Below are 27,585 nucleotides of genomic sequence, written 5' to 3' on the forward strand. Positions count from 1 at the left end.
CACCGATGGAGTATAATCCAGCAGTATAATCACAGGATTGTTACACAGAGAAGGAGAAGGATCGCTCTCTAGTATATATAAAACTACACTATTGTATATAACTAGCGTAATTGTTATGTTAATAACTAACGAAATAATTTTCAGTGACGGATCTAAAAAATAATTATAGGGGTAACGTTTCAAAACAAAATCTTCTATAGGGACAACAAAATCGAAAAAAACATCAAATTTTCAAAAAAGGATACACTACCACCGGAGCGTCAAGGGGTAGCGGGGCTACCCCTTGTTATAAGGTATATCCACCCCTGATAATTTTCATGGCTTGAGTAATTAGTTTGTATAACTAGAGTAATTATATATATAACTAGTGTAATCGCTTTTATAACTAAAGTAACTAGTTTAATACCCGTCTGGTGGACGGGTATTTTAATGTCATAATGACATATACACTTTTTGTCTTTGCAGAGTTTGACTTTTACATATTACACGTACCAAATGGTTTGGTGCATTGACATTTTGTCATCATAAAACTTAGACTGGAGGGTATGGAGAGCCTCATCCCCAAAGGGATGGGCCGCCACATCTCCGCCACGTAAGCGGGGCTTGAAGGGGATGGACTTAGGGGGTTGGAGGATGGGGCTAAATATATATATATATATATATATATATATATATATATATATATATATATATATATATATATGTATGTATGTATGTATAGCTTGGTGTGTGGAGGAGAGGCCCGTCGAGACCGTCTGCTGGGCGACGGAGAAGCCGGAACGGGGCAGGGGGGCGGTGTGGGGGACCGGCGTCGGGCCAGGCCGGGCCTAAGCCGGCCCCCATACCCTTTAGTCTTAGAAGATGGAGGTGTATACCAACCCCAAGGCTTCTTCACGCTCAAGTAATTCTCAAGTTCCCTGGAAACAAATAGATATATAAGTTACAACATTCCAATAATTTAGATAAATGTTATAAAAAAATTTTTGAACGGCAAACGACATTTTATTCATCACCAAATTGTATACAAATGCTTGGTTAAGCAAGACACTAGACCGGTACATTATACACGATCACCCATATTTCGCCTAATAATGATACATTACTCGACTATATTAAAATAATTTAGACAAATGTTATAAATATAAATTATTACCATTCTCAAGTTCACAGCCAAAATCGCTATGCTTTTTCCAACCCCATGGAGCTTGAGAGAAGCATGGATGTGAACGGTTGACACACACAATACCTCCCTCAAAAGCCTGCACAAAATGAAACAGAATTCTAAATTAAACATAGACAGAGATGACAATTAGTGACACAACCTTAATCACGACACGGAAATAATGAGATTTTGACACAACTTTAAGCACCATATCGTATTCAGGTGGACCTGTTAAATTAAAAAGATCGTGCATGAGACGACCTCTTTAATCCAATTAAGTAAAATGACTTGTCAACCCGTTTACAACCCATTTTATTACAACTTGCCTGCCCATTTAACATGTTTACAATTTGATTACGGCTCAATTACAACCGGTCAAGCCATTTACAAAATGCCAACCCGTCTTCCCGTTTTGATAAACGGGTTAGCTAAAAAGATTATACGACTTAAAGGACAAGGTGTGTTATAATATGCAGACTAAATCAAATTTTCTACACAATTTGCACGTACTATTCAAAAATTTGCCCATGATTTAGGGATTTCAAACATGGTATAGAATCAATATAGGTAACAAACTGTATAAAGAAATTAAAAAATGAATAAACTCATAGTAGTGCAAGTTGAGTAACAGAGGCAAAGAACAAAGGAATAGCTCCAGCCTCCAGGTATTGCAGGCTATTTATAGCTTAAGATTACATGTAAGCATAAAATATATCAAATAATAAATCTCATATGCTCTCAAAGAAACTTTAAGAACTTTACAACATGTACCCAATAGAACCAATGCTGTGTAAATTTGATATGGGTATGGATGAAATGCATATGTCATATACTAAAAGTAAAAACAACTATAACAACATACACCAAATAAACTCTTACCTAAAATCAAATAATCAGTCACAACACATTAGGTTACTAACAAATGTTGAGTTTTCTTTTATATAGTGTCTCAGCTTATGTTTTTTTTTTTTCCATGATACATGTATCAAAACAATGATTCTAAATTTACTACCCAAGTTCTAAATATCGAGAACCAAGACTGCACAAAATACTTCATAGAAGAATGATCATATATATAGATTGATTTATAACTTTATTAGCGCCACTGTTTTAAGCAATTATACATATCCCCACTTACCCACGCCGCTGATTGGTGAGCCAGTTAAAAAAAACGATAACTGCTGACTAAAGCCAGTTATCCCAAAACTGTTACAAACATATAATGTTAAATTTCAGTTTTAACTACTACAACATGAGTTAATTTCTCTGACAGGTGCTCTAATTCAGTTGACTTGAAGTAGCAAATTCGCAGCGAGAAGTTAACATGAATAGTAATAGTCACATACCTTGAGAGAATCCACAAAAGTTAACAGTGAGGAGTGAGGCCAGTTGTACAAAATTCGCCAATTTTTGAGTTCCTTGATTCGTTAAGTTCTTCCCACCAATCTGGCGATAACCACAGATTGAACATCTTCATCGACAACGGCACCGGGATGCTCAGTAGCCTTCATCTCACAAATGAAACACTTTAAATCAACAATCAGTGAAGTGAAGTAGACGATAAATCAAGAAACGATGCAACAGGAGTGAAAATTAGTTTACACTTACAATTCTTGCACTGGGTGGAGTGAATTGAAGATAAAAAAATGCCATGGATCTTGGCGGCATGACAGACAACTTGTTATGATTCAGAAAGCCATGGAAGCACAAGAACATGACTGGAACTATAACAGGCATAATGTAAGTTATACAACAGACCTAAATTCTATACACATCCCATCAATTTCCATAATGGCCAACAAATTCAAAACAGAGACATACCAAGCAAACTGTAACTTAAGAAATTCAGCCGTGTAACCCTAAACCGGTATCGAAAATATAAAGATATCATCAAAACAACACAAACACCTAACAAAGTCTCTAATTAGGGCTTTGAGAAACAAAACCGATTACCAAGAGTGAGATAGATTGACTATGCTCCAAGCCAAGCGAATGAATTTCCAGATTATGGTCGAATGGCGGTGCCCACTTCTCGCAATCGTCAACCGTGGTAGTGGCGGTGAACACCAGTGGCCGACGGCTCCTAATTTTACCAATTTGGGCAATGGACAACGTTTATTTACCTTGACATTTCAAAATAGAACTTGCTTACAAAGCTTGTATAATACACATGGTCCGCTGCATTAATATCCAATACAAAATTACTCAAAAATCTAAACCTCAAATAGATTAAGAAATGATATTGAAGACCAACCATTCTTCCCAAAAACACTAATCATCATGTAACTTAATACATAATTTAATCGGACAAGATGCGTTTAAAAGTTAAATCACCTCTTATATGTAGTCGAGTTCCTATTCAGCACCAACTGCCAAAAGACGGTCTATGTTTTCACTTTAACATGTAGTTGTAACTGCATAGCCAGCTGAACTGCAGAGTAACCTACAGCTCCTCCACCCACCACTAGTACCCTCCACCACCTGTTCCATTTGTTTGTGGCACAAAACCTTATACATATGCATACCAAAAATAAATCAAATACATATATAGAACATAGTATCTGAAAAGAAGCCAGGTACAGACATTATCAACTATAAAATATGATTATCAGCCATTAATATAACACATGATTAAACAGCCACCCAATTGATGCCATTAATGGTAGACTGCACACACATTTTCAATTTGTAATTGCCTTTATTTTATTAGATCACACATTTAATCATATTTATCGTATCATTTATTCTCTCGTAAATACCTCGAGGTTTTGTCACCTAACATTCTATATACAAAATTTTTATCAATCATGATTCAAAATAATTTCCAGCTTACAAAATTAGTCTGTAACAAATTAGATAATTACCATTGCAGGGTTGTTTTACATTCAGTTGAAATTTTATCCCTGAAGTAAACACCATGGAGCTAGCCCATGATGTGTACACAAAATAAAGAAAATAGAAAGCAAAAATTAGGACCGAGGATCGAACCTCGGGTATTTACTTTCAGTGGAGGCAGAGCAAATAAGTAAAGGCAAAGAAGACCACTTCACCAACTTTAACTCTTGTAATAATACTGAAAACATAGAATGTATCTGAAGTTAGAACTTACCTTTCCACCAACGACAATCCACGCACCACCGGTATCTTCTTCGATACCAGTGCCATTCAAACCATCTTACGTGTAGTTGCAATGGAGGGTCCTAACAACATAAAACAACAACAATAACTATGAAAACAAAGGGCATAAAGGTAATCCGAGCATTATTACTGCGAAAACGGCGTAACCCTCAATCAGATCATCTTCATCAGCCCCAAATAAAGAAATGTTTTTCAAACTGTCAGAAGTGCACGTTGCATACATCTCTCCCGTAATCTCGCCATTAATGTAAAGTCGCATAATATCCGTAGAATCCTGATTTAAACCCACCAAAAATTAAAGAGATTAAACTATTGACTTTATCAACAATATAAGCACAAAATATACTATGACTCAATAAGACTTCTTGAAGCTTGCTAATCGTATTTCTCACAATCAATGTGAACCCATTTGTTAAGAGGCACTTCAATTTTCGATTTTGCACACAGAATTTCTGTCTCGTCAGAATTTGTTGCTTCTTGAGCTATAAAATGAATAGGGTAAAGCACCATTTCTTTATTCGCAATCAACGCGAGAAATGGGGCACTGCTGTTTATAGCCGAATTGTGCTGCGAAACATTCAAATGGTTTGGGTTAATCATCCGTAAGCATATTCAAGCAAAAACTCAACCCTTTACATTTTACAAGCATCATCATTACTAACAAATCCCAAGTAAATTGCAGATTATAGAATACACAATTAATTTCAACAATAAATATATCAACTTCAACATACTTAAAAGTTGAAACTTTTGTGCTTAATTACCAAAATCCACTACAAGAAACCAATCTGTATAAAAATTCACAACATTAATCATATGTATCAGTGAGATAATTCTTGAAAACAAAACCCATGTAAACAAAAGGGTTTCTTCACAAAACAAAATATCAAAATTCACAACATTCATATCTCGATGGTCAAGATTCAAGAAAACTAACAAAACCCACAATGAAATTGGGTTCATTTGTAACAAACACAAATAAAACAAACCTGATAAAGAATGTTTGAAGGAAAAGAAGATGAATCTACAGGTAGATAAAGCCAAAAACAAAGTGATAAACTGCCATTAACATCATCTTTATTCTTGATCTCCAATTTCAATTCTTTTAAGGAAGAATAACCGTCATCTCCAATTTCAAGTCTTTTTCAATGTTTTTCTTTGTTAAGGTACGAATTAGATAAGGATCTAATCCAAGCTCTTCAAATGTGAGCTCCTAAACTTCACTTCTTCGTGATCTTCATCATTGTAAGCGAATGAGAAATAATGATACCAAAGTTGGAATGATAATTGAACATAGAAGAAGTTTTATGGGCGTGGAGGAGAAACCGATGCCTGAAATCACGGGAGAGTGGGGATGGGAAAGAAACCATCCGATAACTGCAAAACTGCCTAAAACTGACACTACAACAGCAGCAGTTAAAATTGTGAGTTTAAGTGGCTGAGATTTTATCTCAGCAAGATCTAATGGTGGAGAATGATTTGAAAAACAGTTACATTTAATGGGTTTAATATATATATATATATATATATATATATATAGGTAGAGGATCCTGTAAAAAGTGCTCAAAGTGTGAGAAGTGTGAGAAGTGTATTATAACACTATATATAATACTATATAACACCCTATAAACACAATATAACAATATGTAACACCATATAATACCATATAACACTTTGTAACACTATATATCATTATATAACAAATATAACACTATAGGTTGTCTGATAGCATGCCTATGATAGATGTATAGTGTTATATTTGTTATATAATGATATATAGTGTTACATAGTGTTATATGGTATTATATGGTGTTACATATTGTTATACGGTGTTTATAGGGTGTTATATAGTATTATATATAGTGTTATAATACACTTCTCACACTTCTTACACTTTAGGCCCTTTTTACACTATCCTTACCCTATATATATATATATATAATTAGTTTGTATAACTAAAGTAATTCAATGACTGAAAAGCAATTACACTACAATAATAATTACTCCAGGTTATACGTTAAATTACTCTACCATATATAACTAGCAATATATACTTTGGTTGAAGTTATAAAATTTCCTCTTCTACTTATCAATGTTACAATTATGCTACCGAACCTTTTCTTTTATTTCCTCATTTCACACACTTAGTACGTTTATTAATTTGTACACAATCGTTTCCCTATAAAAAATAATAAATGAATTAATCGATTCAAGCTTTTAATTATTCTGTCACAGTTTGCTTATTTGGTTTTTACCCTTACGCCTACAACTACATACATTCTTTTTTTAAACTAGCATCAAATTACCTATAGTTTTTACCCTCACACCTAAAACTACATACATTCTTGTTTTTGAGCTAGCATCAAACAATAAATTACCTAGATGATATTTAGTTTATGTCAACTAACATGGTTATCATACACGAGTACGACCTTAACATGTTTTTTAATAAGCCATTTAAACATTTTATTTCATTCAATACATAATTTACCAAAATACCCCTATACATGCTACCTACCCCCAAAATGTTGCCAAAATTCTGTTACCAAAATTGCCTCCTGTCCTTATAATCCCCATACATCTCTCACTCCTTCACGTCCACTTCTCTACCACCCAATTATGGCTCTTCAAACCACCAACTCACTCCTCCAATTTCAATCTCTTTCACCACCACTCAAATCTTTTCCGGCCACCACCACCTCCTTCCGCCCCATCTCCGCCGTCCATTCCCCCGACCCAACTGTCCCAAAACCACCCTCACCCGCTACATCCGCAACCGCCTCAACCGCCACCCCAAAACTCACCACATCAACCCAAAAATGGGCCTTGGACAGCTGGAAAGCCAAAAAGGCTCTCCAGCTTCCAGAATACCCGGATCAAAATGATCTCGAGTCGGTCCTCCAGACCCTCGAAGCGTTCCCGCCAATTGTGTTTGCGGGGGAAGCTAGAAACCTGGAGGACCGACTCGGTGAGGCTGCCCTGGGGAAGGCATTCCTGTTACAGGGCGGCGATTGTGCTGAGAGTTTTAAGGAGTTTAATGCGAATTATATTCGCGATACGTTTAGAGTTATTCTTCAAATGGGTGCCGTGTTGATGTTTGGTGGCCAAATGCCCGTTATCAAGGTCTATTTTCTTTCATAACATTAATTAATTAATTATTAATAATAATAATAAAAGATAGTGGAAAAGTTGAATTATTAGAAAATTAAATTGTCCAAGGTATTGCGTAAATCAATTAATGATTATTATTTTAAAAATTATACTACGACGCTCCGGTTAAAAAGTTATGGTTAAAACAGGTGGGAAGAATGGCGGGTCAGTTTGCGAAGCCTCGATCGGACCCGTTTGAAGAGAAGGATGGTGTGAAGCTTCCGAGTTACAGAGGGGATAATGTGAACGGTGATGCATTCGATTTGAAATCGAGGACACCCGACCCGCAAAGATTGATTAGAGCATACAGTCAATCTGCTGCAACTCTTAATCTTTTGAGGGCTTTTGCCACCGGTGGGTATGCTGCTATGCAAAGGGTGAATCAGTGGAATCTTGATTTTACAGAGAACAGTGAACAGGGTGATAGGTATGATAGACAAGAACTCGGTTTGAATCAAACATGAATTCGCTGGTTTGCTTTTAGTCTAAATGGGTTGGGTCAGTTTTGTGTCAAACCCGTGAAATAGCGGGCTTGTTGGGCGGTAGGTTCGCAGGTTAACCTATTTAACTCGCTTATTTATTTTTATAATTTTTTAAAGAAAAATAATTAGGCGTTTTGTGCTAAATTTTAAAAAATAAATGAGAATAAGGATTAGGTTTTATAAATTAAAAGTTTTCTGTAGGAGACCGTTCACAAAATAAATAAAATAACAAATTTTATTAATAAACATTCTGATTACAATACATAAAGATGAACAGAAGTAAACTAAACTGAAAGAAATTACAATACAAGAAATTTAAATTAAACTAAGAACAGATTACAAGGAAAAATAAGGAATAAAACGAAAAACCAATGGTGACTGAGGCACGTGAAGATCACACTTCCCTTAAAACAGATTTCGGGCCACCCAGGTGAACCCGTCTGTTTCCCAGGGTACAACAGCCTAAGCAGATTGTACTGCCGGGATTAGCCTAGCACCTGAAAAAAAAATACCTGAAACAAGAGTTCTCAGGGATTCGAAGTTAGGAAATTCTCTGTGTGTGCTATGAACCATACGAATGTGTAATTTTCAGTGTGTCTTAGACAAAGCACACAACTTGTATATATTACTGTTTAGAATTCTAACTGAAATGTTATATTGAATACAAAATTCAATAACGAATTCAATGACAATGATGGTCATATTGAATACTGAATTCAATAAAAATTAAGTCTCATATTCAATGAGAACTTAATTCACCTTAACCAGTAGGAATCTAAACAGTCACCAGACCACTTGCTCAAGCCACACGAACCATCGCCATCAAAGCGCCACATTGCGCCCATCGCCCTCGTCCCGGTCCCGTGCCCGCGCGCGGGCGCGGGTCACCCTCCTGGCTACCACTGGGTGTGAGTTGTCATACAAGAATACATTCGTGTAGAGAATTCTAATTATAAATCCACAAAAGATTTATCTCTCCACCTATGTGGGACAAGCTCAATTTCCCACATGTTTATGGTTCCAACACACAAACTTAATGCACAAGATCTCTCATTCATCTTGGCTTAATTATTAAATAATCATTATATTATCTCATAATATAATATTATTTATAAAATTCCCGACATTTTCTATATACATTTATAATTTTGGTTCAAAATTTATCTTTAAAGTATTGGTATGCAAATAAGTAAAATAAATAGGTTTCGGGTAAAAAGGGTTGTGTTCAACTTCGGGTAAGATTTGACCCGCCATCCCATGAACACAACCCATCTAGCATCCCTGAGACCCAAAATTTTTAAGAATGATAATGAAGTGATAAGGGTAAAATAGACATTTTATATCTTCTACCATGGTTTTTATCTATTAGTTTTGTCAAGAGAAAACTACAAACATTATTTTTGTCATGTGTTAGGTACCGCGAGCTAGCTAACCAAGTTGACGAGGCACTAGGCTTCATGGCAGCTGCCGGACTCACCATCGATCATCCTATCATGACCACGACTGATTTCTGGACATCACATGAGTGCTTGCACTTGCCTTATGAACAATCTCTTACACGATTAGATTCAACTTCCGGCCTGTACTATGATTGTTCGGCTCATTTCCTTTGGGTCGGTGAACGCACACGCCAACTAGATGGTGCCCATGTTGAGTTCCTAAGAGGAATTGCAAACCCACTAGGGATTAAGGTATTTCTTATCATTTCACTAGTGATTTTAATTGTTTATTATACTCAAAATACAAAGGTAGTAACTAGTAAGCATTTAAGGGGTGGTCAAGTGGTAAGCACCCGAGTCCTTCTAGTAGGGGTCTCAGGTTTGAACGGTCACAAATCTAACGAAAGTTGTGTTTTACCTGATGCCATTAGTTAGTGGGGTCCTGTGAGTTTTTCATTGGGTTCTCACGGTTACAAATACAAAGGCAGCTAATAATTTAATTTAACAGGTGAGTGATAAAATGGACCCGAACGAGTTAAACAAGATCATTGACATCTTGAACCCGGAGAACAAACCCGGAAGGATTACAATCATAACAAGAATGGGAGCCGAGAACATGAGAGTGAAGCTTCCTCATCTTATAAGAGCGGTTCGAAGAGCAGGTCAAATCGTCACTTGGGTCACCGATCCTATGCACGGCAACACTATTAAGGCTCCAAGTGGTTTAAAAACTCGCCCATTCGATGCTATCAGGGTAACTAACTCATCCATAAAAGTTAAACTTTTATATCATGTTTGGTCATATATTGCATTAATTATTGGTGCAAGTAGTAGAAAACTTGCATCATTGTGAAAAAGACTACAGAAATAATGTAGACTGAAACTGACTACTACTTCGCATGTGATCTACACGTGCTTTGGACCTTGGGAGTAGCAGTGGCGGATCAGGGGGTTCCTAGGTTCCAGGAAGACCCTCGGTTTGGAAAAAATTGAAAAAAGTTTTTTTTTTTTTTTTGAAACGAAAACTTCATTAAAAAACACGGCCAACCCGAACAAAAACAACGGGCGACCCAACCACCTACAAAACCTTACATGAATTTACACCAACTATCCCAACTAACGTCTATATACTTGGACCTATTCTTGAACCATAAAAACCCGACAGACTTTATCGACCTGAAAACTTCGTCTACCTTCGGAGAAGAGCCGTTAAAAACCCGATCATTTCTCGCTTTCCAAATCATCCAACACGCTATAACCACGACCCCTTGATACATAACCTGCCTTTTCCCTTTTAATCCGCAATGTAAGTGGGCTTCAAGCAGATCCTTGACCGAGAAAGCAACCAGGAAGGGAGTCTTGGTCCAGCTGCTAATTAAGGCCCAAACCCCAGTCGAGAAGCCGCACGCCGTAAACAAATGAACAGCCGTCTCCTCACCAAAGTCGCACAACGGGCAGCCGGTATCAGCAACCGGGAGGTTGCGTTTGGCCAGCTCCAGCCTAGTGGGGATCCGCTCCATCTCAGCCCTCCAGGCAAAGATGTTGCATTTAAGCGGCAACCACTTGCACCACTCCCACGAAAACCACTGACCATCAACAATGCTGCACCCCATCAACCTCTTCGCGGATAAGACACTAAACTCCCCCGACTCATCAGCCGACCACCGCCACCTATCTAAAACACCGGACAAATCAACCTCCCTAAGCATCACACACAAGGCCAACCATTCGGAAATCTCCACATTGCTCACCGGAGGCGACTTCCATCTCCAAGCCCCGTTAGGATTAGAAAACGGCCGCACAATGCGTTCCTTGACCTTGCACTTCTTATCAACCTCAAGGCGAAACAAATTCGGGAAGCGATGCATCAGGGGAACCTTTGACATCCAAGGGTCAATCCAGAATGAGAAACCCTCTCCATTACCAACAACCCCTTCCATATACTGCCAAAAACTATCCCTGGCCCGAACGGGTTTGTTAACGACTTTGACGATACCGCCCCACACACCGCCCAAAGACAACTTATTAGGGAGAGTGTTCCAACTCCGATTACTATCATGAATGGCCGAGACCGATTTTGCCCATAAACTGTCTCTATCCGTCATGAACCGCCAAGCCCATTTCAAAATAAGAGAGTTGTTGACCTGCACAAGCTTCCGAATCCCCAAACCCCCTTTATCAATCGGAGAAGCCACTCTATCCCACGCCACCCAACATAACTTCTTTTCGACGGTAGACCCGCCCCAAAGAAACCTTCTCATAATCGATTCCAGTTGGTTAATAACCCCAACCGGAGCTTTAAACAAAGAAAAGTAATAGTTTGGCAAGCACTCCATCACCGATTTAATGAGCGTAACCCTCCCACCAATAGAAAGAACCGACGCCTTCCAAAGAGCAAGCCTAGCCTCAAATAGATCAATAACCGGCCTCCAACTTGCAATCCGATTCATATTAGCTCCCACCGATATCCCGAGGTACTTAAAAGGCAAAACATCTATTTTACACCCGATCCGAGAGGCCATAGAACCCAAGGCAGCATCCGAAATACCCACCCCATAAAACTTGGACTTCGACAGATTAATCCTCAGCCCTGAGCAAACGTGAAACCCTCTCAAAATCCTGACAATGTTCAAAATAGACTCCTCCCTCCATTCCCCAATAACTAATGCATCGTCCGCGTATAATAGATGAGAAAGCACCGGCCCGTTGTTCGGAAGTCTAACACCCGGAACTGCCCCAATATCAACCGCCTTCTCCAAACAGCACGAGAGAACCTCCATCACCACCAGGAATAGAAACGGAGACAGAGGGTCCCCTTGCCTCAATCCTTTCTCGCATTTGAAATCAAAAGTAGGCGACCCATTAACCAACACCGCAGATCTCGCAGAGGAAAGAATACCTTGCACCCAGTCGCACCAAACACCCGGGAACCCCATTTGACTCATCACATCCCTAAGAAACCCCCAATTCACGTTATCGTACGCCTTTTCAAAATCCAACTTCAACAAGAACGCTTTCTTCTTTCCTTTCCTAAACCAATTAATAACCTCATTGATAATTAGGGGCCCGTCTAAGATAAACTTACCTTTTAAAAACGCGGATTGAGACTCCGAGATGACCGTAGGAAGGACCTTTTTCAGCCGATTCGCCAATACTTTCGAAATAACTTTGTTAATTGCTCCCACCAAGCTAATTGGCCGATACTCATTAAGACACGATGCGTCCTTAACCTTCGGAATAAGCGTGATAAACGAAGAGGCACACCCTCTGCTCAACTCCCGCCTAGAGAAAAATTCGTTCATCACATCCACAAAATCTACTTCGAAAACATCCCAGAAATGCTTAATAAACCTGAAGTTTAACCCATCAGGACCGGGGGCCCTATCCCCACCACACTCTGACACAGCCGCTTTTATTTCCTCCAGACTAAATCTCGCCACTAATAAATCCGCGTCCTCTCGACTGATCTTTTTAATATTGTCACAACAAACCACCGGGCGGCTAACCACCTCTTCCTTAAACTTGTCTCTAAAAAACTGAAACACACTTTTCTTAATGACACTCGGCTTCGAGCTCCAGGATCCATTCACCACTAATCCGTGGATCCTATTAGACGCCCTTCTGCAATTAATGACTGAATGAAAAAAACTAGAATTCTCATCACCATCCTTCGCCCACTTCACACGAGAGCGCTGCTTAAGATCTTTGACTTTATTTTCCTCCAACTCCTTCAACCATCTGTCGTTCTCCGCGAGAATCCATTCCTCTTCCTCTTCCAGCTCTCTACCTTCTTTAATAATTTCCAATCCTTCAAGCTCCGATCTCGCTCTCTCTTCCAATTCTCCCTCCTTTTTAATCAAGTCATTTCTCCATTTTCTAACATGATTCCTAATAAACTCAAACTTCTTAAGCAACCTGATATCCGCCGGCCCACCCCCCACAAACTTAGAAGCCGCCTCTCTAACCATAGCTTCATATCCCGGCCTATTCAACCAAGAGTTAAACACCCGAAAGGGTTTTGGGCCGAAGTTGACTTCCTTGGTAATAAGAACTAGGGGGCAATGATCTGATAATTCTTTAGGAAGGGCCCTAAGACAAGCCTCAGGCCACCACCCAAAAAAATCCCCACAAACCAGAACCCTATCAATCTTGCTAAGCTTCCTCCCACCGCTGCCCCATCTGGTGAACTTACGATCCTTCATCTCGTATTCCATCAAACCCCCACTGAAAATGAACTCATTAAAGGCCCTAGCACAGGCTGAATGAAAACGCATATTTAGCCGTTCCTCCGGCACCCGGACCGCGTTGAAATCCCCAAGGAGAATCCAACCCCCCTGTTGCCCTTCCATCTCTGCCAAAAGTTTCTGCCATAAAACTAACTTGGCTTGAAGATCCTGCGGAGCGTACACATTAACAATATTCAATAATTGCCCTCCCCCTTTAATCCTGCCTTTAATCACCATATAGTTCCTGTCTTTCACCACACTGACCCGGTTGAACAGCTTCGGATCCCAGACACTAACCAGCCCACCCGACTGACCGGAAGACTCTACCCAATCGAACTCAAAATCCATCCCTCCCCACAATTTAGTTAACCCTATCTTATCAACAGACGCACATTTCGATTCTTGCACAGCTAAAAAAGATAAACCAAATTTCACTTTCAACCTCTTAATCCAGCTCGCCTTCTCCCCACTCCCCAGCCCTCTAACATTAAGCGATAAAAAATTCATGACGGAACCTCATTAATACCTGTACCTTGAATAACTTTCTTAACGAGCTCCTCCTTACCTCCGAGTTCCATACCCAAACGAACCCCCAGATGGACCGTTTCCTCCACTTCCAGATCCACATCGCAAGCCTTACTATCACCCTCTCCCTTTTCTCTTCCTCCCTGAACCGATGCAGGAGCCGCCGACTCAGTCACTACACAGCGATTTAGGTCAAAAGACCTCCCTTCACCCGAACACAGGGGCTCATCACCCCCCCTACCACTCGAGACCTGGTCTCCATCCTCCGTATTATCCTTAAACAACTTTGGGTCAAGGAACTTATCCAACGAAAATGGGTCACTGTCCTCCTCAATTTGGGCTCTACACCTTTTAATGGGCCTTGCCTTCTCACTGGAGCCCACAAAATTCCCCTGACTTCCTTGAAAAATATTCCCCCCTTTCCTGAGTCTCTTAGACTTCTTTACAGACGTAAAGACAAACATCCCCTTTTTATTTCTACTATGGACAGAAGTGGACCCCAATTCATCTCCCAAAAAGGAATCATAATTAAATACATTCCTCAAATCTCTCACCCCATCGGAGCCCACACCCGTCGCCTTATCATTTACTGTTTCCCCACCCCCCATGCACGACCCTTCGGGAACCTCCTCCCCGCCTCCCAAATTACCCGAACCCGAGAACCCCACCACCGGAGACGACGCCAACGGTGACGAACCACCATTACAAGTTGCCGGAGAGTTAACATCCGACGAAACACCTGGAGAAAACTCCACCCCACGCTCCCCCAAGCAATCAGGAACCCAATCTTCTAGTTCTTCCTCCACCCACACCCTAAACACCCTATCCTTCCATGCCAGTTTCAGCTTCTCCCTGATCCTTGTGGCTTCCCCCACGAGCACAGCCACCCTAGACAACGACAGATCCTTCTCCTCCACGAGAGACTTCATGACATGCAACACCTTACCGAAGCCTCCCCCTATCATCTCCATAACCACCGTATCAAACAAGTGCAAAGGGACCCCATAAACTTTCAACCAGACAACTCTTTCAAAAGGTAAAGACTGACCGTCCCAAATTTCCACCTTAGAGAACCATGGATCCCACACCTTCCTGGCATTGAGGAAGGCACTCGCCCCGGCATTGTCCCCGAAGGAAATTAAAATTGATAACCCACCCAAATACTGGATATTCTCCACACTGATCTTCGCTATCCTAAGAAGCTTAGCAAAATCCACCAAGGTTTCCAGATCAACCGTCCTACCCACCACCGCCCTCCCCCGCAAAGCTTCAAATGCAACCAATCTGTCCGGCACAACAATGGTCTTTTCTACTCCCTCCGCCCCCGGAACACCAAGACTCCCACCATCTCCTGAACCGTCATCCACCCCCCCCATTCTCCTATCCCGAACAACGTCGCTAAAGGATCTAAAAACCTTTCCACCAAACCCACTAGCCATCATACCTGGAACAGGATGCTTCGGTGCCTGGCCACCGCCTTCTGAACGAGCGCTTGTGCCGGAGTTTTCAACAGCAAACTTCGCAACATTCACCTTTAGTTTAAAGTCCCCCATCCTCACTCCCCTTAAAGCTTTTTCCAACTCTCCCTTATCCCTGACCCCTTTGAAACTGACAAAACCAAACCTGCACCCACCTTTATCTCTCTTTCTCGCCACGTAGGTCCCAGAAACTTCTCCATAATTTTCCATGCATCGCCTGAGTTCCCAAGGAGTGCAACCATCCGGCAGGTTTGACACGAAAAATTTGATAACCTTAACTCCCGCCATAAAAACCAAAGGCAAACGAACAGCCCCAGACCCGACAAAAACCCTAGGACACCCTTGAAAGCAGAAACAACTCAAAGAAAGGTTAACGGGATTCGAATCGGTCTAGCTAAACTGCACCAAACAGCCGCGACCAATATCAGACCCGCTAAGCAACCCCGAAGAAGATCCGACAAGGGGCCACAACCAGCAAACACAAAGGAACGAAAGAAAAAACAACCGCCCTCGGAGTGAATGAAAGAACCAGTAAGAAAGGGATAGAAACTAAGGTCCAGTCAAAGAGAGAGACGACCTCAATCGCTATTCCGATCCGACCGTCTTCGTCGAACCCCAAAGGCCGGCCGGGAAGACGAAACGAGAGAGAGATTTAGGAAGCGATCTCTTTAGTTACCATGTAATTTTGATGATACTCACGTTAGTCATTTGATTGGCTTCGAAGATGAATCAAGTTTAGAAAATGATTTTGAAAAAATTAGTGAGAATATACCAAAAGGAACCCTCCTAGAAAAAATTCTTGGAACCATCAATGAGGAGTAGGGGTCTTCAGAAACCTTTTAAAACTGCTCAAATCGAAGCAAGTTGGGCAATTAATTGATATAACGATTCAATTCATTATTGTGTTTGGCAATTTTAATGTTATGTCCAGGTTTGAAACTTGGAACCGATCGTGTAAGCTAGCCAAACCCGTCCTTTGACATATATTATTTATATATTTCATTTCATTTTTAAAATATTAAAAATTTTAATACAAAGTAATGATTATGTAAAAAAAAATTTAATCACCTAACCGTCAAACCGGCTGCTCGGCCGACCAACCCAACCTAGCCGGTTTGATTTGTCATTTCCAAAACTGCAGTTAGCGGTCTTGCCCCTTTTTTTTCCCAAAACTGGTCGAACCGGACCGTGAACAGCACTTTGAGTTTTTTGTTTGGCTTGGTGTATCCGGGTAGCCCTTTTAATGTGTCGGTGATAGGTAGGATCACTTTTCTTTTCAATACGTATAGTTTGTGGCTATTAATACAGCCACGAGCCATTGGTTTTATATGGTTGGTCATGTGTGATTGATTAATAGAACGGGACCAAGGTTGATGGTCCACGGCCCTTTTATTTTGGACTCTACTTATAATTGAATTTGGAGGTTGGCTTTGGGTAACTGGTCAAAATGAGTCTGTGTCAAAACAATTATTTTAGGTACGCGTCCAGGTAGGGTAGGGTTGACCCGTCAATAAATGATAAAATACACCTCATTTACTCATTAATGATAAAATACAACCCAAAATCATCCGTTTTATATTATGCCATGATAATGTGGTGACAAATTCTTATTCTAATAACAGGCTGAAGTGAGAGCTTTCTTTGATGTGCACGAGCAAGAAGGAAGCCACCCAGGAGGGGTTCATCTTGAAATGACCGGACAAAACGTGACTGAGTGCATCGGTGGTTCAAGAACAGTGACCTTTGATGATCTTGGGTCACGTTACCACACCCATTGTGACCCACGGCTCAACGCCTCTCAGGCCCTAGAGTTAGCCTTTATCATTGCTGAGCGTCTACGGAAGCGAAGGATCGCCGCAACTATTCGTTAACTAAGCTTTAAGTTAATTTATGTTTGTTGTGTTTTGTTTGCAGTAAATCATGTTAGTTTGTTTTATGAACATCTGACGTGTTTCTTATTCAGTTATGCTTGTGTATTGCATTTGTATATTTAATGTTCTGGTTTTGATGTTTTAAAATTTTGAAATAAAAATTATTTGGTAAAAAGAAAATTCCTGGTTTCGGGTAGAAAAAAATAAGAGTTAATTACTGTTTTCTTCACTGTGGTTTGTTAAAAATCACTATTTCAATACATTAGTTTAAAAATTACGATTTCAGTCCCTGTGGTTTCACTTTCCTAACCATTTCAGTCCACCTCGTAACCATTTCAGTCCCTGTACTAATAGAATAAATGGATTGAAATGGTTACGAAAGTGAAACCACAGGGACTGAAATGGTTATGAAAGTGAAACCACAGGGACTGAAATCATAATTTTTAAACTAATGGACTGAAATAGTGATTTTTGCCAAACCACAGGGACGAAAACAGTAATTAACTCAAAAAATAACATTGTTTTGAATAGAAAAAAAAAAGAGTTAATTACTGTTTTCGTCCCTGTGGTTTGTCATAAATCACTATTTCAGTCCATTTGTTTAAAAATTGCGATTTTAGTCCCTGTGGTTTCACTTTCGTAACCATTTCAGTCCACCTCGTAACCATTTTAGTCCCTGTACAAACATAATAAATGGTTACGAAAGTGAAACCACAGAGACTGAAATGGTTACAAAAGTGAAACCACAGGGACTAAAATCGCAATTTTTAAACTAATGGACTGAAATAGTGATTTTTAACAAACCACAGGGACGAAAACAATAATTAACTCCCAAAAAAAAAAGATTGTTTTAGATAATTATGTGTTCGCACTAAAGTTATCATCAAACTCTTAAATTGTATAACAACGTTAGCACTTAGCTCAGTCAAACTTATAATCATGTTGATTAATGAGATTGTAGTATTGTACCTTTGTCATTTGGCTTTGTCGTTAGAAATATCTCTCATGTCCAATAAATAAATATCATGTTGATTAAGGAGCATGCAACTTCATATGATTAGAGATTTCAGATTTAAAATTTGAGATGACTAGGCTGGGTTTCAAATTTGCAACCTTCAATTAGGGATGTCGAATGTGACATTGTGATGTCAAGTCAGGGTTTTTATTTTGGAACTAGGGCCCGGATAGGTATACAAAATGAAGCTAGTTGGTGATCAGTGGCGCGGATCAAGAATTTTTTTTTCTATGGGGTTCAGTGTTTATGATAGTTGAATTTCTCACAACAAACGTTAGAATTGTGGGTCGGGTCGGATCAACAAGCACAATAAATATGATGGGTCAGGATATAATAGAAATATTGTTTTGGTAGGAATGTTAACAAACAATCATATCCATTAGATTTAAAATATATGGCTAACATTAAATGGGTGGAATTGAACAAAAAAAAATAAGGCGTTTGGGTTTGTTCAAGGGTATTTCATCCAACTCAATAGTTTATCTCTCCTCTAATCCCTCCCCCCTGCCCCCGGGTTTTAAAACTTAATAACTCTTTCACACGATATTATTTTTTTTTAAATTCCACCGTAAAAACGAGCGTTTTTTAATCTTTAAAACGACTATACTATTGCTATACTTTTGAAAAAAATCGAAAACCCAGATGCATAAAACGCAATAGACAAAAAAAAACACAAAAAGTGATTTTTTTTTCTAAAACGCAATAAGCTAAAGGAAAAATTAAAAGTTTTGTCCTTTATCTTTATACCACTTTACAGGTGGTGTCATTTTTAACGAATGTTGACAGGCGGTGTCCTTTACTAGGTATTTTGTTGCAAGTTTAGTCATTTACACCCAACCCAGTTAAAAAACCTGTTAATTTTTTGCACATGATAAGCACATGAGGGTAATTATGTCTTTTCCCCCATCCCTTTACACCTACCCCATTTAATAACCCCCAGAAACCCTTGTCATAACATATTTCACCCCCAGTCGTCCCTCAGGTTTCACTCTTAGGGTTTCTACCACACAAAATTGCTAATCAAAGAAGACGATGTCGTAGGACGATGAAGAATGGTACATTCGAGACCATCTTGACAACGATCAGGTTGTTGATCTGTATGGTGAGTGCTGCAACTTAAATTTGAAACCCTAGTTTTATTTTTTGAGCTAAAAGTTGTGCATTTTGCAATGTAGTAGTGTATTAGTTGATAAATGCTTTGAATGTTGATTATTTGCAGATGGTTTTCCCCATATCTTCAGTTTTCGGATTCATCATGGCGGTAGGCTGACGGTACCTCCAGGACGTGAGTATGTAGGAGGCAGGGTAGATTACGTGGACTTGATCGACGTAGATAAGTTTTCTGTGATTGAGCTTGATCTTATGTTGGACCAGTTAGGATATAACAACACTAATCCCATGTATTATATGTTTTTAAACCCTGAAAAAGACATAGACAATGGTCTTGAACACCTAAACAGTGATCAGGATTGTCTTAACTTGGCTAAATATGTGGGAGAACATAAGATCATCAATGTTTATACTACACATGGATTAAAAAATATGAAAGAACTGTTTTCCTCACCAAGTAAAGCTAAAGCTACTATTACTATTGAAGAAATAGATGAAGCTGGGCCATATGCTATTGTCCCTAGTAAACTGAATTTTGATGTTGGGCGGAACATAAGTATTCAAGTTAATCAGAATATAGATGTTGGGTCATCTAGTGCTGTTGGGTCATCTAGTGGTGTTGTAGAAAATGCAAAGTGGGTTGAAACACTAGTTGATGGTGGGAATGAGGGTGATGGTTTAGATGAAACTGAGGGGGGGGGGGTGATGGTTTAGATGAAACAGAGGGTGATGTTTTACATGAAACTGAGGGTGATGGTTTAGATGAAGCTGAGGGTGATGGTTTAGATGAAACTGAGGGTGAAAGAGAGGACATGGATGCAAATGATGATAATGACAGTGATTATATTTTAGATGAGGAAAATACCATGTCTGATCATGAAGTAGACATGAGTGATTATAGGATGCATATTGACAGGGAAGTAGAGGATGTCTTAGATGAGCCACACCAACCAACTGAAGATGGGGATGTGCTAGATAATGATAGGTTTGACAGTGGGTCTGATTCTGATGGTGATAAGGCTGGCAAAAGAAAACACCTTTTGCACCAACTTAGGAGATCAAATGAAAACTTGGCAAACTTCTATATTGGACAAGCATTTGTAACCAAAGAAGAAGCAAAGAAACTGATAAAAAAAACTTGATGTAGAGACCAGAAGAGTAATTAGAATAACCAAGGATGGTAAAAGGAGGGTAAGGGCTTATTGTCATGGTTCAAAACCAGACTTTGAGGTTGATGATAGTGGTGTGCATATTTCCAGCCAAGCGCAAACATCTACATGCAAAGATAAAGGAAAATAGGCTGATTTAGGAACAAATAGAGAAACTAGGACAAAATCAAAGGAAAAAAAGTTAAAGGGGTTGTTTTGGAAAAATCAAAAGAATCAGAGGCCCAAGAAAAAAGCAGTTCTGTAAATGTGGGTGGTAGAGGGAAAAAGACAAACCCACATCAATGTCAATGCCCTTTTGTCCTGTTTATTTCAAAAGAAAGAGAATCTGAGACTTGGTTGGTGAAAACACTTTATACCAACCACACTTGTGTACCAACCAGAAAACATTATGCGTGTACCTCAAAGTTTCTATCACAAGAAATGGTAGATCAGCTTGAAGGAAACCCAGACATCCCTGTGAGGGTAGTTCAAGAACAGTTTCAAAGAAAGTATTCTGTGGGGATTTCTAGGATGAAAGCTTATAGAGCTAAGGTAATAGCTAAGAAAAATGTTGAAGGAGACCATGTAACTCAATATTCTTTACTAAGGGACTATGCCAATGAATTAATCAACAAAAACCCAGGTACCACTGTGAAGATAGAGCTTGAGTTGGGTAAAAATCCTGGGGACCAAGAAAGACAGTTTAGAAGAATCTATATATGTTTGGCAGCTTTAAAAGAGGGTTTTAAGGCACTTGGCAGGGATTTATTGGGACTGGATGGGGCTTTTATGAAAGGGCCATTCCCAGGCCAGATGCTAACTGTAGTCGGTGTGGACAACAACAATGGAATATACCCAATTGCTTATGCAATAGTCGAATCTGAAAATCTCAGCTCATGGACATGGTTTTTGGAGTTCTTGGGAAGTGATCTTGATTTGGGAGGTAACTCAAACTTCACATTCATAAGTGATAGACAAAAGGTATGCCCTTTATTACTTTCAAGTATTTTACTTAAATTGTTCATATTACTTTCAAGTTTATTGATTATGTTGGTTGTATGTTATGAAACAGGGAATAGTGCAAGCAGTTACAAGGTTGTTTCCCTGTGCTGAGCACAGATATTGCCTTAGACACATCTATGAGAATATGAGGGGAACCTTTAAAGGAGATCTATACAAAAACATGCTCTGGAAGTGTGCTTCTGCTACTACTATTCCTGAATTTCAAACAGCCATGGATGAGTTGAAAGCCTTTAACAAGAAAGCACACTGGTGGTTGTCTAAGATCCCACCTTTACACTGGACAAGATCACACTTTTCTGGTATGTTACTTATTCATAGATATACTGGTATGTTATATTAAACTATATTGAAGTAATTTTTTCCATTATAACAGGTAGGGCAGTGTCTGATGTTTTGTTAAACAATATGTGTGAGTGTTACAATGGAAAGGTGATTGAAGGCAGGGACATGCCAATAATATCTACACTTGAGTACATCAGGGAATATCTTATGAGAAGGATTGTGACAGTTTTGAAAGTAATAGAAAAGTGTGACGGATTGCTAACACCAAGAGCCACAGAACTGTTAGAGGGGATCAAGAAAGATGCAAGTCACTATCATGTTCAGTACCCAATCATGCTCGTGTGGTGAATTTGGCTACAAGAACATGTAGTTGCAGGGGTTGGGAAATAACAAGTAAGAAACTGTTTGCTATAGTTTCATGGGTCAAACTGTATGGTGTATGGTATAATGTATATGCCTTTTTCACAGGGTTGCCTTGCAGACATGCTGTGGCTGCACTTTGGTGTATGGCTGAAAATGTAGGAAGGGTTGGGGCTATAGAGAGTTGGGCTCATCCAGTGCACACAATGGAAATATGGAGGCTGGTGTATTCTCACAAGATAAACCCATTGAATGGCAGGGCTTTGTGGACAAAAATTGAACTTCCGACAATTATCACACCACCTAAGCATCATAATCAGGTGGGAAGACCAATGAAGTTAAAGAAGAGGTCTGCGGCTGAAATTGAAGACATGAGATAGTCCGGAAATTTGACAAAAAAGCACACTCAAGGAGCATGTAGCCAGTGTAAGCAGAAAGGCAACAACTCCAGGACCTGCAAGGGGAAAAGTACGACGACTGGAACAAGTGTGAAGGCTGGAACTGGAACAGGTTTGAAGCCTGGCAAAGGTGTGAAGGCTGCCAAGGGTGTAAAGGCTGCAAAGGGTGGAAAGGCTTGATAGACTAGGCTTTATGTTTGCAGGGTTACACATTTTGTGGGTTTTGAACACGTAAGCACTTATGGTTATGTATTTTGAACATGTAATGGTATGGTTATGTATGCAAACTGATGCAACATTGTGTTTAGGATTATAACTGTACTGGTAATGCTTTTTGATGTGGTTTATGGTATTTTCAAGTGGTCTTTATGTTTTGGTCATTGGCCGTTTAGTTTTGGTCATTAGTTATTAGGTAATGAAGTTGTCATTTTGTTTTGGTCCTCGTTATGTTTTGGTCATTGGTCGTTTAGTTTTGGTCATTGGTTATTAGGTAATGAAGTTGGTCGTAATGTTTTCGACAATTGTCGTAATGTTTTCGACATTGGTTATGTATGTTTTTGACATTGGTTGTAATGTTTTCGACATTCGTCATGTCCTTACATCAGTACATAATACCATTAGTACATAATACCTTTCTATTTCATTAACACAAAAAAACAACAAACATTACATCATGTCCTTACACCAGGATTAAAAAATACTGCACTTAAACAAAAAACACATAAAGTATGAACAAGACTCAACTGAGAACCAAAATCTTCTTCAATTTGATAGCTTTTGCTTCACTTTCTTTAAGTTTTCCTTCAACAACTATGTTGGCCTGATGAAACAACCTGTTAGATTCTTCCAATGTGTTCTTCCTCCTTAGCAAACCAGGTATGATACCGATGCATCTTTGACACCTTTCCTGATCGTACCAGCCAATAAATCGACAATTGTTGCCCTATATTACACACCATAACATGTATTAACGATCTACATCACAATGAGTTCAAATTCAGAGTATTTATGGGTTCAGGGCATGCATAAAATCGACGACCAGGGTTCTTGCTAGTCCATGATGTTACGATCACAGCCTCTTTCCCACATTGGCAGATCACCATGATTAATCGCCCAAAATCACATTGAGAAACCCTCAAAATTGAAGACTTTATGCTGCACATTGGAAATTAGGGTTTCTGGGGGGGTTATAAAGGGGGGAAATGAAGTGGTGGGGGGAAAAGACATAATTACCCTCTTGTGCTTATCATGTGCCAAAAATTAACAGGGTTTTTTTAACTAGGTTGGGTGTAAAGGACTAAACTTGCAACAAAATACCTAGTAAAGGACACCGCCTGTCAACATTTGTTAAAAAGGACACCGCCTGTAAAGTGGTATTAAGATAAAGGACAAAACTTGTAATTTTTCCTAAACTAAAATCATAAAAGAAAGTGTTTTTTTCTAAAACGCAATTGACTAAAAACACAAAAGAAAGTGTCTTTTCTAAAACGCAATAGATTAAAAACACATAAGAAAGTGTTCTTGTTTAAACGCAATAGACAAAAAATACAAAAGAAAGTGTTTTTTTTTTTCCTAAAACGCAATGGACTAAAAACACAAAAAATGTGTTCTTTATAAAATGTAATGAACCAAAAACACTAAATAAAAGTGCTTTTTTTTCTAAAACGCAATGGACTAAAAACACAAAAAAAGAGTTTTTCTAAAATGCAATGCGAAAACCCACATCGTAAAACGCAATAATTGATGAAATTCTTTAGATTTCTTACACAGACCGAAGCCGATTTCTTCAATGATTGATAAAATTTGAATGCTAGAAACACTGATCAACGATCGAATAGAACAAATCGAGTGATTCGCTTCAAAATCACGAGAAAAAAATGAGAAATTATATAAAATTAAACTAGGTTTCTTCAAAAAAGTTAAAGAACCCGTTGATTGATTAAGTGTTTGAATCATTGATTGATGAAGAAAATCGTAATATGATGTAGTGATTATAGCGATGGGAAGTGATGAAAAGGTTGAAGATGATGAGTTTTGAAGATGCAGTGAAAAAGAAAGAGAGAAGATAAAATGGGATTGACTAAAATGTCTCTCCCTATGTTTTTTTGTTATGTGTCACATGTCCTCCTATTATTGTTTCGTATACTTTCTAACCAAACCAAACTTCCTATTTGATCCTCTTAAAATCTAGAATAATCACTAAAAACACACAATCTAGAATAAGGTTTCATGAGGAGCCATCTTCAATATACGTATGCGCAGGAGGAATGGCGTTCAACATAAAATCCCAGGCAATGTCTTGGCACAAAACCGGTAATTTCCGTACTATTTTAATAATTATTTATTTCCTACAATTATGTACTTAAACGTCAACATTATGTGCTTACTTGCTTTACATATGAATTCATGCATGTTTTATACTTCAATTATCGCATTGTGCATTACATTAAGCATTGCGTCAGAACGACTAGTAAACTCACCGGTAAGACAAGCTGCGTCAGCATGACTGCATAATACAATTAGACAATAGATTTAGGGCATAGATGTAGGTCCAACATCAAAAATACATTAAAACCCAAGAGCAGGAACAAGGGTTAACATAAACACTTTTCGGAAGTTAAAACAAGCACTAAAAAGCACCCGAAACCCACTTCAAATGTTGATTTCTGCAGAAATCAGCATAATTCAGCAATAAAACAGCAATTTAACACTGAAAAAATATGCAGAATTGATGTTTTAGTGTCCAGAATAACTTGTAAAGTGCCGGGAATGAAAACTGTCACAAAAGGTACTTCATACCTTGTAAAACTGCGTTATTTAGCACTTTAATGAACCGAGAACCGAACGAATAACCGGACACTACCCAAAACATCAAAAATAGACTAGAAGCATTGTTTTTATGATTTAAAGCTAGTTATGGTGATAAAACACCTTAAAAATCATAAGAACAAATAAACACACTTAATTTCACCATAAACCTTCTAACTTACATTTATAACCTCCAACTTTCAAAAATTACAATTTACCCCCCCCCCCTCATTTGAAACCGGCCCCAAGTGGACCCCACAACCTTTTCCATTAAAATATTTGCATCGTGTCTAAGATATGGGACACTTGAACCATTGGTTAATTATGTGTTGGAAGTTGTTTTAAAAGACCATAACATGATGAAACAAGATCATTTCAAACAGTTACAAAATTCATCTTCTTCCTCTTTCCCTCTCATAACCTACAGCCACCATCATCACACCATACATCAACCATTTTCACTCCTAAATCAAGCAATCCAAGGTTATACATATAACAACCCTCCAAAATTATTTCCGACACCCCTAATATATTTAGAACACCCCTACACGTCCTAATATACACCCCGTATACGAAAATCGGTCCCGAATACCTTTATATAATTAAAATAAAAATAAAAACAAATTTAATGGTCTGTCGCGAGGCGCGCAGACTACACCTAAGTCTTCGCGGGCCGCGAGCGCCTAGCTATTAGGCGGCACCCTGAGCTGCCACGTGGCAGCCCCGTGTCAAGCCTAGTTCAACGAATCAGCAAGCCTACGCCCTACATCCCTACGTCGCGGGCCGCGAAAGCCCTCCATGTTGCCGTCGCGGGGCGCGACGCCCTATCTGATCAGCCCTATAAATAGCCTCGATCGGATTCAGTTGAATTCCTTCAAAATTTCTATATTCTCTCTCAATATTCTGCATTGCAAATATAATATCGGGCATAATACCCCCCTAAATAACGAAGTTCTGCCTCGTTGTAAGTAGCATAACCCCCGGTTACGTATTAGATACGCTGCCCGATTGATCTAGTACTTTGTAACGGGTATCGGGGTTCTGCTCGACGTAGTCATTGGAGTTCTGTCTCAAGGAGGGTATAACTAATGTAAATATTGTGTTGTTATACTAACGCGTGTGCATTGTGTAAATAATAGATAATCACCAGGAAATCACAAAGGAAAACCCTAAGATAGCAATGTGAGTAATCCTCCTTTTTGCAAACTGTTTTTACAAAACCTCAAATGATTTACATTATATTAAACAGTGATTGAGTATTTGTATTCTACAATTATCGTCGGTATGTTGGGGTTTTGTATACAAAATTTGTTACTACACTGTGAGTAGTAACATGACCACAAGTCGGGTTGACAGTACCGTGGGTGGTAATTAAAGTAGAAAATAAACAAATGTAATTGCGCGACCGCCCTCAATGCTGTAAACGGATTTACCTGTCTTGATTAAACTGGGATTCACTCACCAGTATTTCCCACTGACAAAATGTTTTTAAACGCGTTTCAGGTAACACAATGTGAAAGCCAAATGGAAGCCAGCTAGACAGCACTGAAGGCTTGGAAAAGTGGCTATAAAAGTTACCTAAATAAAGAGATGTTTTTATTTAAATAAAATAGGGTTTATCCCTATAAAAATGTGTGTACTAGAAACTTGGGATTTTCCCATGTGTTTAATGTTATAAAAGTGTGGTATTTTACTCTGATAAAATATTTCCTAACTGCGGTCCTGATATAAATTCCGCTGCCAAATTGATAAACACAGATACCACTGAAACTGGCCGCGGCCGCCCGTTCCCGGGTAATTAGGGGACGGGGTTGCGACAAGAAGGTGGTATCAGAGCTACAACCACTGATTCAGCCACAGAAGTGTTCTGCTAAGACATGTTGGTGCATATGTCTGTCGACTTTGTCTTGTATCGAGTCCTGTAATAGAATTGATAAATCAAGTCACGTAGTTCGAGAAAAACAGAAAAC

At 39.0% G+C, this 27,585-nt stretch overlaps 2 protein-coding genes and 1 long non-coding RNA gene across 10 annotated transcripts; 2 read left to right on the forward strand and 1 right to left on the reverse strand.

The window, feature by feature from the left end:
• Positions 1-716: 716 nt before the first annotated feature.
• LOC118491655 lies at positions 717-5,690 on the reverse strand. Of its 7 annotated transcripts, XR_004891723.1 has the most exons (10): positions 5,290-5,690; positions 4,693-4,867; positions 4,272-4,574; positions 3,497-3,643; positions 3,116-3,340; positions 2,984-3,021; positions 2,771-2,886; positions 2,509-2,667; positions 1,154-1,259; positions 717-917 (listed from the first exon to the last, which is right to left on the reverse strand). It is a non-coding gene; the product is annotated as an uncharacterized LOC118491655 (long non-coding RNA). The 7 variants fall into 7 exon arrangements; XR_004891721.1 differs by having other exon boundaries at positions 2,771-3,021; XR_004891722.1 differs by having other exon boundaries at positions 2,984-3,340.
• A 1,093-nt stretch (positions 5,691-6,783) lies between these two features.
• On the forward strand, positions 6,784-17,618 carry LOC110941290 (phospho-2-dehydro-3-deoxyheptonate aldolase 1, chloroplastic). 2 transcript variants are annotated; one of them, XM_022182910.2, is made up of 5 exons: positions 6,784-7,423; positions 7,600-7,877; positions 9,347-9,623; positions 9,880-10,125; positions 17,223-17,618. In XM_022182910.2, exons 1-5 carry the CDS (start codon positions 6,920-6,922, stop codon positions 17,469-17,471), a joined length of 1,554 nt encoding a protein of 517 aa, XP_022038602.1. In that variant the 5' UTR covers positions 6,784-6,919; the 3' UTR covers positions 17,472-17,618. The 2 variants fall into 2 exon arrangements, with proteins under 2 accessions (XP_022038602.1, XP_035845482.1); XM_035989589.1 differs by having other exon boundaries at positions 6,875-7,358; positions 7,643-7,877.
• Positions 17,619-21,185: 3,567 nt separating this feature from the next.
• Positions 21,186-22,789, forward strand: LOC110943606. Its single transcript, XM_022185344.1, has 4 exons — positions 21,186-21,725; positions 21,817-22,093; positions 22,141-22,356; positions 22,518-22,789. The coding sequence occupies exons 1-4, from the start codon at positions 21,186-21,188 to the stop codon at positions 22,787-22,789; spliced, it is 1,305 nt and encodes a 434-aa protein (XP_022041036.1).
• Positions 22,790-27,585: the final 4,796 nt, after the last annotated feature.

Source organism: Helianthus annuus, chromosome 4 (genome assembly GCF_002127325.2).
Source record: "Helianthus annuus cultivar XRQ/B chromosome 4, HanXRQr2.0-SUNRISE, whole genome shotgun sequence".
In the NCBI taxonomy this organism is placed as follows: domain Eukaryota; kingdom Viridiplantae; phylum Streptophyta; class Magnoliopsida; order Asterales; family Asteraceae; genus Helianthus; species Helianthus annuus.

Coding starts and splice junctions, on each gene's coding strand:
- LOC110941290 (XM_022182910.2), top strand. CDS start 6,920: ATGGCTCTTCAAACCACCAACTCACTCCTCCAATTTCAATCTCTTTCA. Junction 7,424..7,599: donor GCCAAATGCCCGTTATCAAG/GTCTATTTTCTT, acceptor TGGTTAAAACAG/GTGGGAAGAATGGCGGGTCA. Junction 10,126..17,222: donor GCCCATTCGATGCTATCAGG/GTAACTAACTCA, acceptor TTCTAATAACAG/GCTGAAGTGAGAGCTTTCTT.
- LOC110943606 (XM_022185344.1), top strand. CDS start 21,186: ATGGTAGATCAGCTTGAAGGAAACCCAGACATCCCTGTGAGGGTAGTT. Junction 22,094..22,140: donor ACTTATTCATAGATATACTG/GTATGTTATATT, acceptor CCATTATAACAG/GTAGGGCAGTGTCTGATGTT. Junction 22,357..22,517: donor GGGGATCAAGAAAGATGCAA/GTCACTATCATG, acceptor CCTTTTTCACAG/GGTTGCCTTGCAGACATGCT.